Source organism: Pygoscelis adeliae, unplaced genomic scaffold, assembly GCF_000699105.1.
Source record: "Pygoscelis adeliae isolate BGI_AS28 unplaced genomic scaffold, ASM69910v1 Scaffold412, whole genome shotgun sequence".
NCBI lineage: Eukaryota > Metazoa > Chordata > Aves > Sphenisciformes > Spheniscidae > Pygoscelis > Pygoscelis adeliae.
Genome location: NW_008824190.1, coordinates 387,065 through 399,699, shown reverse-complemented (window position 1 = coordinate 399,699; position 12,635 = coordinate 387,065). Strand labels below are relative to the sequence as shown.

Below are 12,635 nucleotides of genomic sequence, written 5' to 3'. Positions count from 1 at the left end.
ACCCCCTCCCAGCCGCTGTGGCAAAAAGAAAAGCTGAGCCCAGCTAAGCATTACCCATATTTTCTGTCCCCCAAGGACAAGAAAACACAACTGCAAAAGGTATCCAAGATTTTGGATTATCTTCATTTCCAATCCACACCAGCCCTATCTTGGAAAACCTGCTCCCAGCAGAACGGCAGGACAGCAAGTGCAGGCTGCGATTCCCAGCCTGGCACTGCCCAGGTTGACTTGCCAACATCAGTAAGGGAATGTTTCCTGCTCTTTTACCCTGTAGCCCACGCTTGTAACCTCTCTCTCCACCCTCTTGTCTCCTCGCAGTCCTGCCTGTGCTGCTGGTGCCAGAGACCAGCTCTGAGCATCACGCCGACAGACGAGAAGGGCTCTGTTGGGAAGTGGAAAGCCAACGGGCAGGAGCTTGGGCTGGACCGGAGCAGCTCCCGCTTGAGTAACAAGTACAGCTCTTCCTAAAGCCATGCCACCCGCGGGGCCGAGAGGAGAAGGCACTGTGCCAAGACGGCAGGACCCCTCCGTTTCTCTCACACAGCTGTTTCCTGGCTGGGCCTGAATTGTTTTTGCCTTCGTGTTGTAATCCACCTGGAAGGAGCTGCAGCATTTCACGGACCCCTGGGACTAGCTCTGAACACAGCCTCTGAACCATGCTGATCCGTCCTCTGGTCCAAGTCGCCTCTGGAGGAGGGGGAAGGGGATTCAGACCCTTGTAGGATTTTTCATTTCCTTGCAGGAAAACCAAGTGACTTACGGCCATTTATCTTGGGTAGAAACGTGGGGCAGGGGGATGAGTGTGAAAAGGGAAGGAAGGTGGAAATGTGGTCACTTTGAGATGGATGTGGGATGAGGAGGGGAGGGATAGGACCACGAGTGACAATTTCCAGCGGAAAAAGCCAAAGAAAAACTTTGATAACATCCCTTATCATCTCCCTCTGTTGCTGGGACAGTTTGTCCCTGGGCAGAGAGCCAGGATAAGGTCCAGGCACCATGTATGTCCGGTAGACCGTCAATGGCCTGAAATCTCCTCCTGTTCATCGTAGGGAGAGATGGGCAGTAACTTGGCTTCATTGTGTGACCAACCTGACCTGGGGAGCCCTAAAAGCCCCCCTCCTCTTTACCTTTTCCTGGGAAATCTGCCCCAGGCTCGCCACCCAGGGACGATGTTCACCCCACCTGTGTATGGCACAAGAAAGTGATCATATGTGACTGCCCAGCTTAGGGGACCAGCTATCCTTGGCAGAAGCTAGTGGCAGCATCCAGCCAAACCATCTGCTCCAGCTTCCCCCTCCCCAGGGACAGATGAGCTCCTGGCTAGCCAGGCACCGTTGCTGGCCCAAGGTCCTGTCCTTCCAGGGAAGAGTTTGTAAGCCCAGGACAGGGAAGACAAAGGAACCAGCCCACACCTTTCCAACCCCCTGTGTAACCCCACCACGGGAGTCACGTAGGTGAGAAACGCTGTGTAAGCAGGGGACTTGCTTGCTGGGGGCTGATTTGGGTCAGTGCCCTTATAGCCTGGACAACCTGGAGAAGGCTGACGACTCCAGCGAGCAGAGGATGCTGTGGGTCAGATCTGGAGACCTGTCAGGTAAAGCTGGTAAGTCTGGGTCACAGTAGGTAATTCAAGGCCAATAGGTGCACTGAGCAGGGCCAGCTTCAGCCCCAAATCAGCACTGGAGACAAGCTGAGGATGAGCACGCACACGTGCAAGGAACGTGGCTTCCCCTGTCCTGCCCACCTCTGCCCTCCTGGCACATACACTGCTCCTCTGCTAGCCCAGGTGCTAGTTTTCAGCTGGTTTGTTCCAACGATTCTATGATTCTAACCTGACCCTGCAACGCCAGTCACAGGGCTGCCCTTAATTAAAAAGAAATCATGCCAAATGAACTGGAGTTGTCAGAAGACAGGATTCCTTGGGCAGAGAGTCAGGAGAAGCCGCTTTCTTTAGAAACAAGATTGTTCCAGACCCAGGAGGGACGTGGACACCGGCTCATTGTACCAGGACATGGGGGAGGGAGATACTGTTCTCTAGAGGACTGAAATACTTTGGGGACACAGGAGCCAGCTAAAATGCACTCAGTGCCTCAAAGAAGCAGGAGAGAGCATCGAGCTCTGCACGTCCTCCTGGTAGAGAAGCCACAAGCACCAAAAAGGTGAAATAGCAAAGAGAGAAAGAAGCTTAGGAATTTAAAGCTAGAGACCTGTCCCTGGCTGTTGCTGTCCTCCTTGCTGCAAAATAAAGTCAGTCCCAACCAGTAAAAGTCAGCCTTATCATGTTAAAACAAGAGCAAAGCAGGCAGTCATGCAGTGTAGTGCCTGCCAGCAGCCGAGCAAGGGTTGTTCTGTCTTTTACTTGCACAGTGCATGGGAACTAGCGTATTTAAATGCACGGCTCCCATTCATTTCAGCGAAGACTGAAGCATCTTGACAATTTCCCCGTAGTGACCCTTGGTAATGCCATAAGGAGCAGCATCCCAAACACTGAAGAGCCACACTCCTCTCGTAAGGACGGGCAGAACAGCCAGGACCTGCTAATATTCACAAGACAGATACCAATTACAGGCACACAGGGGAATCCTTTTACCTTGCTTAACCTCCTGGGCCCCAAGTGGCTAACATCTCTTTTTATGCTCCAAGAGCAGATTTAATCATATCTGCATTAGCAGCTACACTCAGATCAACATTTTAGCCTTAAATGGTTCAAAACCAGTCTCAGATCTGCACATTATTAATATTGCAACAAACAGACTGACACGAATTTATCCCAGCTCTGGACATCGCTGTCACTTGCTGCACGTCTGTTTAACAGTGACTTCATCCTCCTTTGGCATAGTTTTCCCCTTGTGTTTTCCTCCCAGATGTCTCCTGTTAAAACCAACGTCACAAAGTTTGACCAAGTGTGAGAGGAGAGGGAGAGGAGAAGCAAGCTGAGATACCAGCTAGAAATGGTACCCGTTAAAAGCTCTTACATTGCGTTGGCATCCAAATGGCATTTTCCCAGCCCTAGAAGGTCTCCCTTGGGCTACAACCAAGACCAGGACCAGCAATTTTCAGGTCAGAGGGAAAGTAACGAACATCAGAAAAGAAGGGATGCGTGCACAGTCTTGTTTTAGCTGCTCATGGAAGTGCAAATGCAAAGACAGCTCCTTGCTGCCAGCTCCTATTGCCCATTCACAGGGAAGAGCTCTACAGTTTATGGGCATGCTCGTCCTTTCCTTGCTTCCTCAGGCAGAGGATGTCCAGGAACAGAGTGGTCCTTCCAGCCCAGCTCAGGGAACATGTAGCTGGCCCACAGCATCCCCTGGACGTTGGAGGAAGTGACCAGCAGGTCAATGACCAGCGAGGTTTCAAGTCCTGATAAATATTCTCCACGACACCTGGGCTGAGATTGAGCCCAGGTGCACGAGCCAGCTCCTGGCTTACTCACCCCTTCACCCTCTCCCCCCTGCCCCGGGGAAACTGCTTTCCTGCTTTTTTATGTCTCCCTCTTGCTTGGGCTGGGGAATTCTCCAACCAGAAAGTCCCCGGCCCTGTGCTTGCTCCTACGCAGCGGGGCGGAACACTCACCAGCACCCACCAGGAGTAGCCCCTCTTCCCCACGCACCCCTGCTGTGTCCCAAGCCCCCTGTGAAAGCATGCTTTAACCACCCACGGGTTTCAGCATGGAGAAACCAGGCCAGACAGGAGTAGCCAAAAGCAAAGCCACAGCAGCTGCCCGCTATAGATGTGGGACCATGTTGGCATGGGCAGGATGAATCCGTTGCAGCAAACTGAGAGGCAAAGGAGCCTTATTATGAAACATAGGGCTCGGCTGCCTTCTTGGCCTAACACCTGCGAACACAAACCCAGGGCCAGCCTGACAGAGAGACCAAGTCTGTCAATTCGTATTTGAAAGAATGATTTTATAGAGAAAACCTGACATTTTACATCCTCCCTCTTATTCCTCTCTGTGTTAATAAAACATGTTGGTGTTTGAAAGGAAAATCTCTGGGTGTTTCTTATTAAGCAGCAGGGGGTCTGAAAAGTCTGCTAAATACTTAATTGAGTGTCAGCAGGTTCCTTTGGTAACTGCAGACCTCCACTGAAGAGACAAGAGGCGTCCCCTCTGTGCAGAGCAAACCGTAAAGGTTCACAATTCTACGCCTGGCATGGAGCAGAAAAACCCCTGCAATTTCATGCCACGTTACACTCAACAAAAGGCTTTCACTTGGCTAGCTGCCAGCAGATCCAAACAGGGCCAGGGCTTCAGTGTTGTACCCTTTAAACCTGCTCATGAGGAGTGGTCTGGGCTTGCCTCTGTCTGCATTCTTCAGGGGGGTTAAAAAAAAGCAAGTGTTTTTTCACTCGTCTCACCCCCCAAATGAGCAGAGTATCATTTTATAGTGATCTGTTTGAAAAGGAAGGCTGGCCGCATCTGTTGAAGTCAACTGCACTGGTGCCAGGAACAGAAAGATTTAAACTGGGAGAGGGTGCTGCCTCTCTAAAAGATTGATTTTACACAGCACTGAACCCCTTTGCTCCCTGTGGACTCTGGGGCAGGCGAATTCTGTGCACCAGACTACCTGCAAACTCCGTGATCTGAAAATTCTGGGCAGGAAACAGCAACGACACTTGGAGAGGGAAAGAAATAAGATGGAAGAGTGAAAGAGCTGCCTTCTAGCTGTCATCTTCCATACCCGTGTTGAGCTGAACGCAGTGTCACCTCTGCGGCATCAAACTTCATAAACTTTATTATTAGAGAAAAATACAGGTTTGCATCAAAGTGGTCATAAAAGAACAACCAAACAAAAACTCTTGACACAGGGAATTCAACACACAGACATTACACACATCCATGGGGACTGCCACCCCCAAATGCTACTGCATCTCTTCCTCCCTCTGGGCCCTGTACTCCTTCATGCTCCTCTGCAAACAAGAGCAAAGGACAAATGTTAACAGCATGTATCTGAGTGACTCTCATACCACAGTGCCACCACCCTAGTCTGCGCTGTGACTTCGCTGTCCGGCGCCTGGAAAGGCTGAGGGACCTGAGAAGCTCTGACAGAGCTCCAGCTACTTTCAGAAGTGACGGAGCTTTACAGTCACTCCAAGGGAAAGGAAGCCAGGCCATGCTTCAGGTCAGGCAGAGAATGTCTGAAAAAACTATCAGTCAGGTTTTTCACGTCAAAAGTGACTACAACACAGATCTCAGCCCGTTCCTCTCCCCTCTGAGACCAAGAGACAGAAAAGGCCCCCGAGCTCTTCAGGAATAGTCTCACCTCAAAGGTGTTGAGCACGTGTTGGCAAACACCCATCAGGTCGTTCAGCCCTTTCCGGAACGGCTCAACAGCAGGAAGGGCCCCTTCAGGAAAGAAGATGCGTTAGTGAAATGGCAGGTGGCTTCCAAAGGGGTTGGTAGCCCTCTCCCTCGCCGCTCTGAGGCAGCGTGCCTGTTACCACTGTGGCCGAGGGCAGTCCCCGTGATGGGGAGAGGCTCTTACACCACGTATGTGCCCACACACTTCCCTCCTACCAGCCCACCAGCAGCAGCCCGAGAGCTGAGCTCAGCGTGGTGGTCCAGGCTGCGGTGCAGGAACAGCAGACACTTACCCTGCAGTTAGTCCCATGGGGAAGGGGTTCCCTCAGCAAGGCGAACAGCCTGAGCACTAATTATTTTTAGGAAATTAAAGAGTCAGCAAGCACAAACTAGATACTTGCTTCCAGGAAGTGGCTTCTACATATCTGATGCTCAAGGGAACAGCCCCATGAGGAAGGAATGAAATAACACTGCCCCTCCATGCAGCAGACAAAGCTGTGGAGCTTGCAGGGCCTGGATGGAGGACAGTGGACTGAGCTGAAGGGGTTGGTGTGCTGGGAGGAGTGAGCGACTGCAAGAGGCTCAGAGTTGTCAGTGCTATCTATTATCAGGGAACAAAGTCCTCTTTGGGAGGCAAGTCGGAAGACAGCACAGACTGATGAGGCTTTTCAAAAGAGCTTTGGGTCATAGCCTGATGACCAAAGCTGCAAGACAGCTGAGAAGGGGAAGCAGAAACAAATTACCTCATTGCAGCTACATATGTCAGCACACTCTGGCTTTGCTTTCCAGTCCCCGTGCTGATTTAGGGGCAGATGGAGCACCCATGACCTGTGACAGTGAGCAGCAGATCTACTCTACCCCGGCACTACAGTTGGGTGCTGGCTGCCAGCCAACCCAGATACCTGGGACCAGGCAAGTCTGTGAGCTCCTCGGGCCTCAGCTGGCTCAGCCCTACAGTTGGGAAACAGAAGAGCTGTGGCATAATGGCTGGGACCAGCCTCTCCAGCCAAGCAACAGGGCACAGCAGTTGCAGGTGGCTAGCAGAGAAGAGGGAGAAAAGTGTTTTTTTTTTTATTTAAATGACTCATGGCGGAAACCTGACGTGAGCAGGGGGAATTAGACAAAAAGAGGGCCCCGGACACAAAGGAAAAGCACGCACCCATACCTCTGGTCTGGATCCGGAAGTTGATCTTGCTTTCAGAGGGGTGCGTGATGCAGTAGCCACAGAACTCCACATCAGGGCTGCAGGAGGGGAGAGAGGAGAAGAGAGCAGTGAAACCCAGGCTAACGCACAGCAAATCTCAGGGAAGTCAGAGGCTCAGGCCACCCCAGACCTGCTGGGGCTCAGGATGTTTCTAAAATGACTGAGGGTCTTATGGGAGGGATATGCTGAAGGGAAACTACCTGTGTAACCTTATTCACATGCCCCCATCTGCCTCTGAGCTGCAGCTTTGCAGGGGAAAGACATGGCTGGCACGATCGTAGGCACTATCCTGGCACCATCAGCAAGTCCACTGGCAGGCCTGCAGAGTTCACAGGGGATCCCGGGTGCTTGGAAACCTCGCTGTACACAAACCTGTTGCAGATCTGCTGGGCAAAAGAGGCTGACGGGTCTAGGGCACTGCAAGGATTTACCGAGATGGTTTGCAGGCTGCATGGCATCTGCCTTCATAAGCTGAGGTGGTTGGTAGAACACGTGTGCGCCCAGCAAAAAGAACAGCCCTTTGCAAGAAGCCTGCTGTTTTTCTTGTCACGGTGATTTATCAGAGGAATTCACATGACATTTGCAATGCAACTGTCATTTGAGATGATGCACTGAACTTCCTGCTGTAATTCTTCTGAGGCTTACCAGCAGATCTTCACAAACCCTCAGTGCTGCCCAGTTCGATAAAATCGGGCAACCAGGGTGAACCTATTTGTATATTTTGATGGGGGCAGCAGGATAATTAATTCCCAGCATCAATTCCTGCATCTCCACACAAGCATGACAGATGATCAATTTGCTTAATACCGGCTGTTCCTACCCTCTTTTCTGACAGCGCTTGTCTCAGAAGGAGACATAGATACTGCCTGACCACGTGTACTTACATGGAGTTGCACATCATTTTACCCAGGGCCAAATAAGACATTCAGAAGTCTGTCACATGTCAGACATTAAATTTCCTCCATAACTAACCACCAAGGAGCAGTGAGGGCTGGCTGTTCCCTAAGGGACGGGGAGCTGGGAGCCATGAATAGTAAGACAGCCGACAGGGCAGAGGCCTCAGTAGCTAGCCCTGTCCCACAGCACCCAAGCGAGGGAGTGGGGCGGGTGCGAAGCTGGTAGCCAGGGTCAGTCAAGGGTCCAGATCATCAGGCAGGTTCGTGGGGATGAAGCAGGTCCAAGGTCAGGCCAGGAAGTCAATCTGCAGGTCAGTGTCAGGTCAGGTGAGGGTAATGAGGGTCAGACACTACCCAGTGATCACCAAGCAGGTGCACAACGATGAGGAAGGGCTGAGGTCAGGTCAGGAAGTCAGTCCGTGGGTGGGCATCCAGGTGAACAGAGTCCACAGCCCAGTACAGGCTAAGCTGGAGACCTGTACTCCTACAACATAGCTCAGGAGGGACTGAAAGCCCTGAGCTGAGCTTAAATGGGGCTCCCGGGCCCATGGGCAGGGTGTGGGTGGAGGCCCCAGGTGTGGCTGGTCAGGCCCGCTAAGGCCTATTAGTGCTCTCAGGGTCCTGACACTAACAGCACAAGGAAGAAGTTAATCCTGTGAAGAGAGGTAGCAGGTGAGGAGCCTTTGGCACCATGTCTGATACAAAGACTCTAACAGGCACGCACAGAGGTAGTTTCTGATCATTTGCCTTGTTCCAGCAACAACTGAGATGCAGATCAGTAAGGAGAAGGCCAGAGTAGGAGACAGAGGTACCCTCAGCGATGCCAGGCACCACAGAAGTTCCACTTACTTCTTCATGACCATGTACCGGAGGGAGTTGCCGAGAGTGTGGTCCTCATCATGCAACACAAATGTGACACAGTTTCCATCTGTCCCATCCGGCTGGACCTGCCACAAATGGGAGAGATGGTGTAAGGCTCTCTGAGGTAATGAACACCAGCCCTAGGGTGAAGAATAAACTACTGTCCTCAGCTTCACCAGAGTAACTGGGAGGGGTCGTAGGTCTGGCTGGGCCATCTCTGTGGCTCACGTCTCAGGTGCTGCAGTGTGACCAAGAGCCCATTTGCAGCGGAGGGGAAGTTGCAAAAGTACAGACCTCAGAGAAACCTCGGTTATCAAAGTGCCTGTACATCCTTCCTCTTCACAGGAGAGAAGAGGAGCCCAAGGAAAGCTGCGGCTTCAGGACCCATGGTGGAAAGAAGCTGGGAGTGATCAGGTTGGTGTGATCCCAGGTCCCACCACCAGCCCGTGGCTAGACAGGAATGAGAGGGAGAGTCAAAAAATCCCCAGGGAGGAATGCTGCCTGTCAGCAGGGAAATCTTATCCCAGCTCGAAAACAAAAGGACCTGTAAGCCCAAATTCACACACCTAGGATGAGCCTGGGGAGCCCACCGGCGAGGCTCAGGCTGCTGAGCCCCACATGTAATGAACCCCGTAGCACGAGCAGCCAGCCCCTAATCGTCCTGCTGCTTTTGGCTCAGGCGCTCGAAAAGAGCTTCACCAGCTAACGCTTCCTCAGAAGGCTGGTTTGGGATCCCCTCCAAAACCAATAAGTCACCTAATTAATCGCTTAGCTGTCAGAGGGCTGCTGAGCCTCTGACCTTTCCCCAGGCTCAGAGTAGCCACCGTGGAGCCTGACATGCCCAGACAGCCCCCAACCGCTTCCTCTCTCGGCAGCAGAGAGAGGTTTCAAGGTTAAGTGTAGTGCCGGGCTCAGACAAGCGCCGATCTCTTCGCATCCTGCCCGCAGCCAAACCCTTAATCGCTCCAGGGGTTTTATAACCCCTCACGTTTCTCCTTGGGTAGTTAACACCCCCCTAGCAGTCCCGTTCCTCCTTCTGCAGGTACAGCTGCCGTGGGGAATTGGCTCCGCAGTTCAGAAGGAAAACACAGGCCGATTTCCACGGAGGAAGAGATCACCCAGACCTGCAGCACAATTCAAGGGCAGGCTCCCCGCGCACCAGCTATCGCAGAAGGGTAGGTGCGATGCAGCAACATCACATCAGCAACGGGGATGTTGGACTCATAGGGTCTCCCTCACCTCCCAGCATCTCGCAATCCACAGCCAAAGCGGTAGGTCTTGCCGGTGATTAAAATAAGGCAGTAAGTGGCAAAAACACCTTCCCTTGGTGTGGAAGGACAATGCGTAAGTGACTCGCCACAGGTCACTCGAGCAGCCAGTGGCATGGATGAAACACCCGCTCTCCTGCTTGCTAGACCCAGCACCCTCTTCCCAAACGTAGCTGCTGGCCTCAGTATTTATGAAAATTATTAGCACCAATCATACTCAAGAGGTCATTTTTTCCAAAGACTACAGGCTCAAACAAGAGCAGACTAGCTCAGGAGACACCTGCACGCCAGGACAGGTCGCCTGGCCCCCGGTTTGCTCCCTGTAACCGGTCACAGGGTTAGAAGTGTGCCCAGGTGCCAAAATCCCAAGTGGCTGCTGGCCTCAGTATTTATGAAAATTATTAGCACCAGTCATACTCAAGAGGTCATTTTTTCCAAAGACTACAGGCTCAAACAAGAGCAGACTAGCTCAGGAGGCACCTGCACGCCAGGACAGGTCGCCTGGCCCCCGGTTTGCTCCCTGTAACCGGTCACAGGGTTAGAAGTGTGCCCAGGTGCCAAAATCCCAAGCGCCCCCCCGCCACGAGACAGATACAGCTCTGTCCATTGGGACAGTGACACTCTTGCAATTTGGTCACACGATGGGAGTTACACCTTAGCTCAGCTGTAGCTCTGCAGACACCGGGGCAAAGAGATGCTTTTCTAGACAGAGAGCAAATATTTACAGCCGAGTTACAAATGTTGCGTAAAAATTATTTGAAAAATGGGATAACTGGGAGTTTAACACCCAGTGCTGGGAGTTGCAGTGACTTCAGACTCCTTCCCAGAGGTGAAGGAACATGTGGGCATAGGAAGGAAGGGACAGACGCATCTCTGGCACGGTGGCTGGGCCAGCTTGTGGAGCTGCAGCAAGTGCCTCGGAGCAGCAACCCAATGCACTTAAGCTGCCCTGCCTCCTCGGCACAGCGTAAGCAGCCAGTGCATTGATCTGGCAGATGAAAGCCAGAGCACGGCGCTTTCACGCAGCTGTAAGGAACACATTGTGCTGAACCTGTCTGCTTCACAGAGACTCAATTTCTCTTTCCTCTTTCCTGTGGAGAGTCCTCGGATACAATTCTGGATCTCAGCAGGGCCATAAGCTTCGCTGCTTCTCACCAAGCCATTGGCCCACCTAGTCAGGTATCTCGCCTCTGGCACAGACGCTGTCCAATGTTTCCGAGGAAAACTGACACATTCCCCTGAAGGACAGATTCCTCCCTGGACCCTGCAGCAATCGGGTCTGTGCCTTGAGGCAGAAGGCTGAGATTTCTCAGGGTGTTTCTGAGTCTCATCTCAGAGGTGTCCAGGTATCAAACTATTCATCGCAAGAAAACTTGTTCTCCTGTGAGCCAACTTGTAAAAAAAAAGCCCTGATGCCCTGGAGTAGGGAATTCTGCTCATCTGGAGTTTTTCCTCTTCGGTTACACACCGATTTGCTAGTCTCTTTACCAAATTGTCCTTGTTCTTGTATTACGGTAGAGGCAGAAGGAAAAGCTGATGAGATTTCGAGGTAGCTTTAGGGTTGATCAAATTCACTTGAGCCCCTCAGAGACAAATGGAGAAGCCTGCACCTCCCTCGAGACGATGCGGGGTACACCCTCCCAGCAAGGCCAGGGTATGGCCCCTGCGACCCGGCCACCCCCCCCCCCTCCTCTACCGGCTACGCAAGCCTAAGAGCCGCAATCTCACATTATCCAGAAGCTCTCCTGCTTAGCGGGGCTGTGATTTATGATGATGATGAACTATTTAATGTTGTATTTGGTGCCTAGGCAGCGCTGTGGCGGATACATTAGCACAGCGCTGAGATAGATGGGATCAGCTAGACATGAAGTGCGTGGGGAACAGTCTTACAACTCACTTGTTCCTATACTCACTGCAGTTTGTGCATACTTTGTCTTTTATGTCAGAATATGTAGTCCTTTGCTGGTCTTCATGAGCCAGTATCGCTTTCTACACATCCTCCTGTTTTCTGTACGGTACTGCATTCCTCACGGAGGAATCTGCTGGTTTGTTGCCAAGGGCCTAGTAACTGCAGCTCTTCAAAGATCAATTTCATTCATCGCATCAGACTTGCAGGATTAGGGTTGGGCCTCCTGGTGCAATTGTGACTTTCAGCATGTGGCCTGCACAACGGGGGAGAAGAATATGGCTCTAAAGAGCCTGAAAAAGGTAACTAGCAGAAGCCAGACTATTGCTAAGAGACTCTAGGGTCTGTTGTGCCATTAGGAAAAGTTTAGGGGCTGCAGATTGAGAGATTATGGAAAACCATTGTATAAAGCCTTCCCCAAAGGCAGCTTTTAAAACCAGGCAACTTACAGAGCCTGCTTCTTTCTCCTGTATGGCTGTCCTGGTGCTCAGCTCCCCCAGTTTTCCACTGACAGACAGACAGATCGGTGCACGGAGCACCCGACGGTCCTGTGTCAGCTCTCCCCGTCATCGGGTCTTCGCGTAACTGCCGGCTGGGAGCCTGCAAGCCCGTTAGCGTGAAGTGCAGTGCCATCTAGTGCCTTCTGCTGCCTGCAGCGGGTGCTGGAGATGGAAAGAGGGTCCACAAACTCCTGCCACAGGGCTCAGCAACCTGAAACGGGTGTATGAGGGGAGACGAGGCACGCTGCCGGGGCCCGTGGCTAACCGGCAAAGCCACCCAAGGCCTGATGTTATGCAGCACTGAGCAATTCACCTTTAAAAAGCAAGGCTTGTTCTAGAAAACGTTAGCCCTAACCAGTTTTAAAATAGGTCAGCCCTCACCTCTAGCTGCTCCTGTGCCCTATAGGACGATCTCAAACACCTAAACGTCAAGAAATTCAACGAAAAGGCGCGTTCCTGCCCGCCCCTCCTGTCTCAGAAAGCGCTGCCGGCTTTCCTCAGCTTCTTTCTCCCCCGGCTGCTCGCAGACGCGGTAACGGAGCAGCCGCTCCACGCCGGGTAAAACCAAGCGGGTTTGCGGGTTGGAAAAAGCCGGGCAGGGCCGCGCGGGTCTCTGAGGGGTGGCACCCGAGGGGGGTTGAGGCTCGGGCGTGAGAGGAAAGGCCGGACGGCAGGCGGGCCGCCGCACGGGGCCGGTT

The 12,635-nt window shown here is 52.4% G+C and overlaps 2 protein-coding genes across 2 annotated transcripts in view; one reads left to right on the top strand and one right to left on the bottom strand.

The window, feature by feature from the left end:
• Positions 1 to 1,150, top strand: part of LOC103925891 (endothelin B receptor-like) — a 10,588-nt gene extending 9,438 nt beyond the window's left edge. Inside the window, exon 8 of the mRNA XM_009334691.1 lies at positions 319 to 1,150. Coding sequence (XP_009332966.1) covers positions 319 to 468 — 150 coding nt within the window. The 3' untranslated portion in view covers positions 469 to 1,150. The remainder of the gene's footprint in view (positions 1 to 318) is intronic.
• Positions 1,151 to 4,711: 3,561 nt separating this feature from the next.
• Positions 4,712 to 12,635, bottom strand: part of LOC103925901 (DNA-directed RNA polymerases I and III subunit RPAC2-like) — a 9,843-nt gene continuing 1,919 nt past the window's right edge. Inside the window, exons 3-7 of the mRNA XM_009334703.1 lie at positions 11,887 to 11,985; positions 8,252 to 8,349; positions 6,468 to 6,544; positions 5,265 to 5,347; positions 4,712 to 4,911 (exon numbers count right to left, since the gene is read on the bottom strand). Coding sequence (XP_009332978.1) covers positions 4,864 to 4,911; positions 5,265 to 5,347; positions 6,468 to 6,544; positions 8,252 to 8,349; positions 11,887 to 11,985 — 405 coding nt within the window. The 3' untranslated portion in view covers positions 4,712 to 4,863. The remainder of the gene's footprint in view (positions 4,912 to 5,264; positions 5,348 to 6,467; positions 6,545 to 8,251; positions 8,350 to 11,886; positions 11,986 to 12,635) is intronic.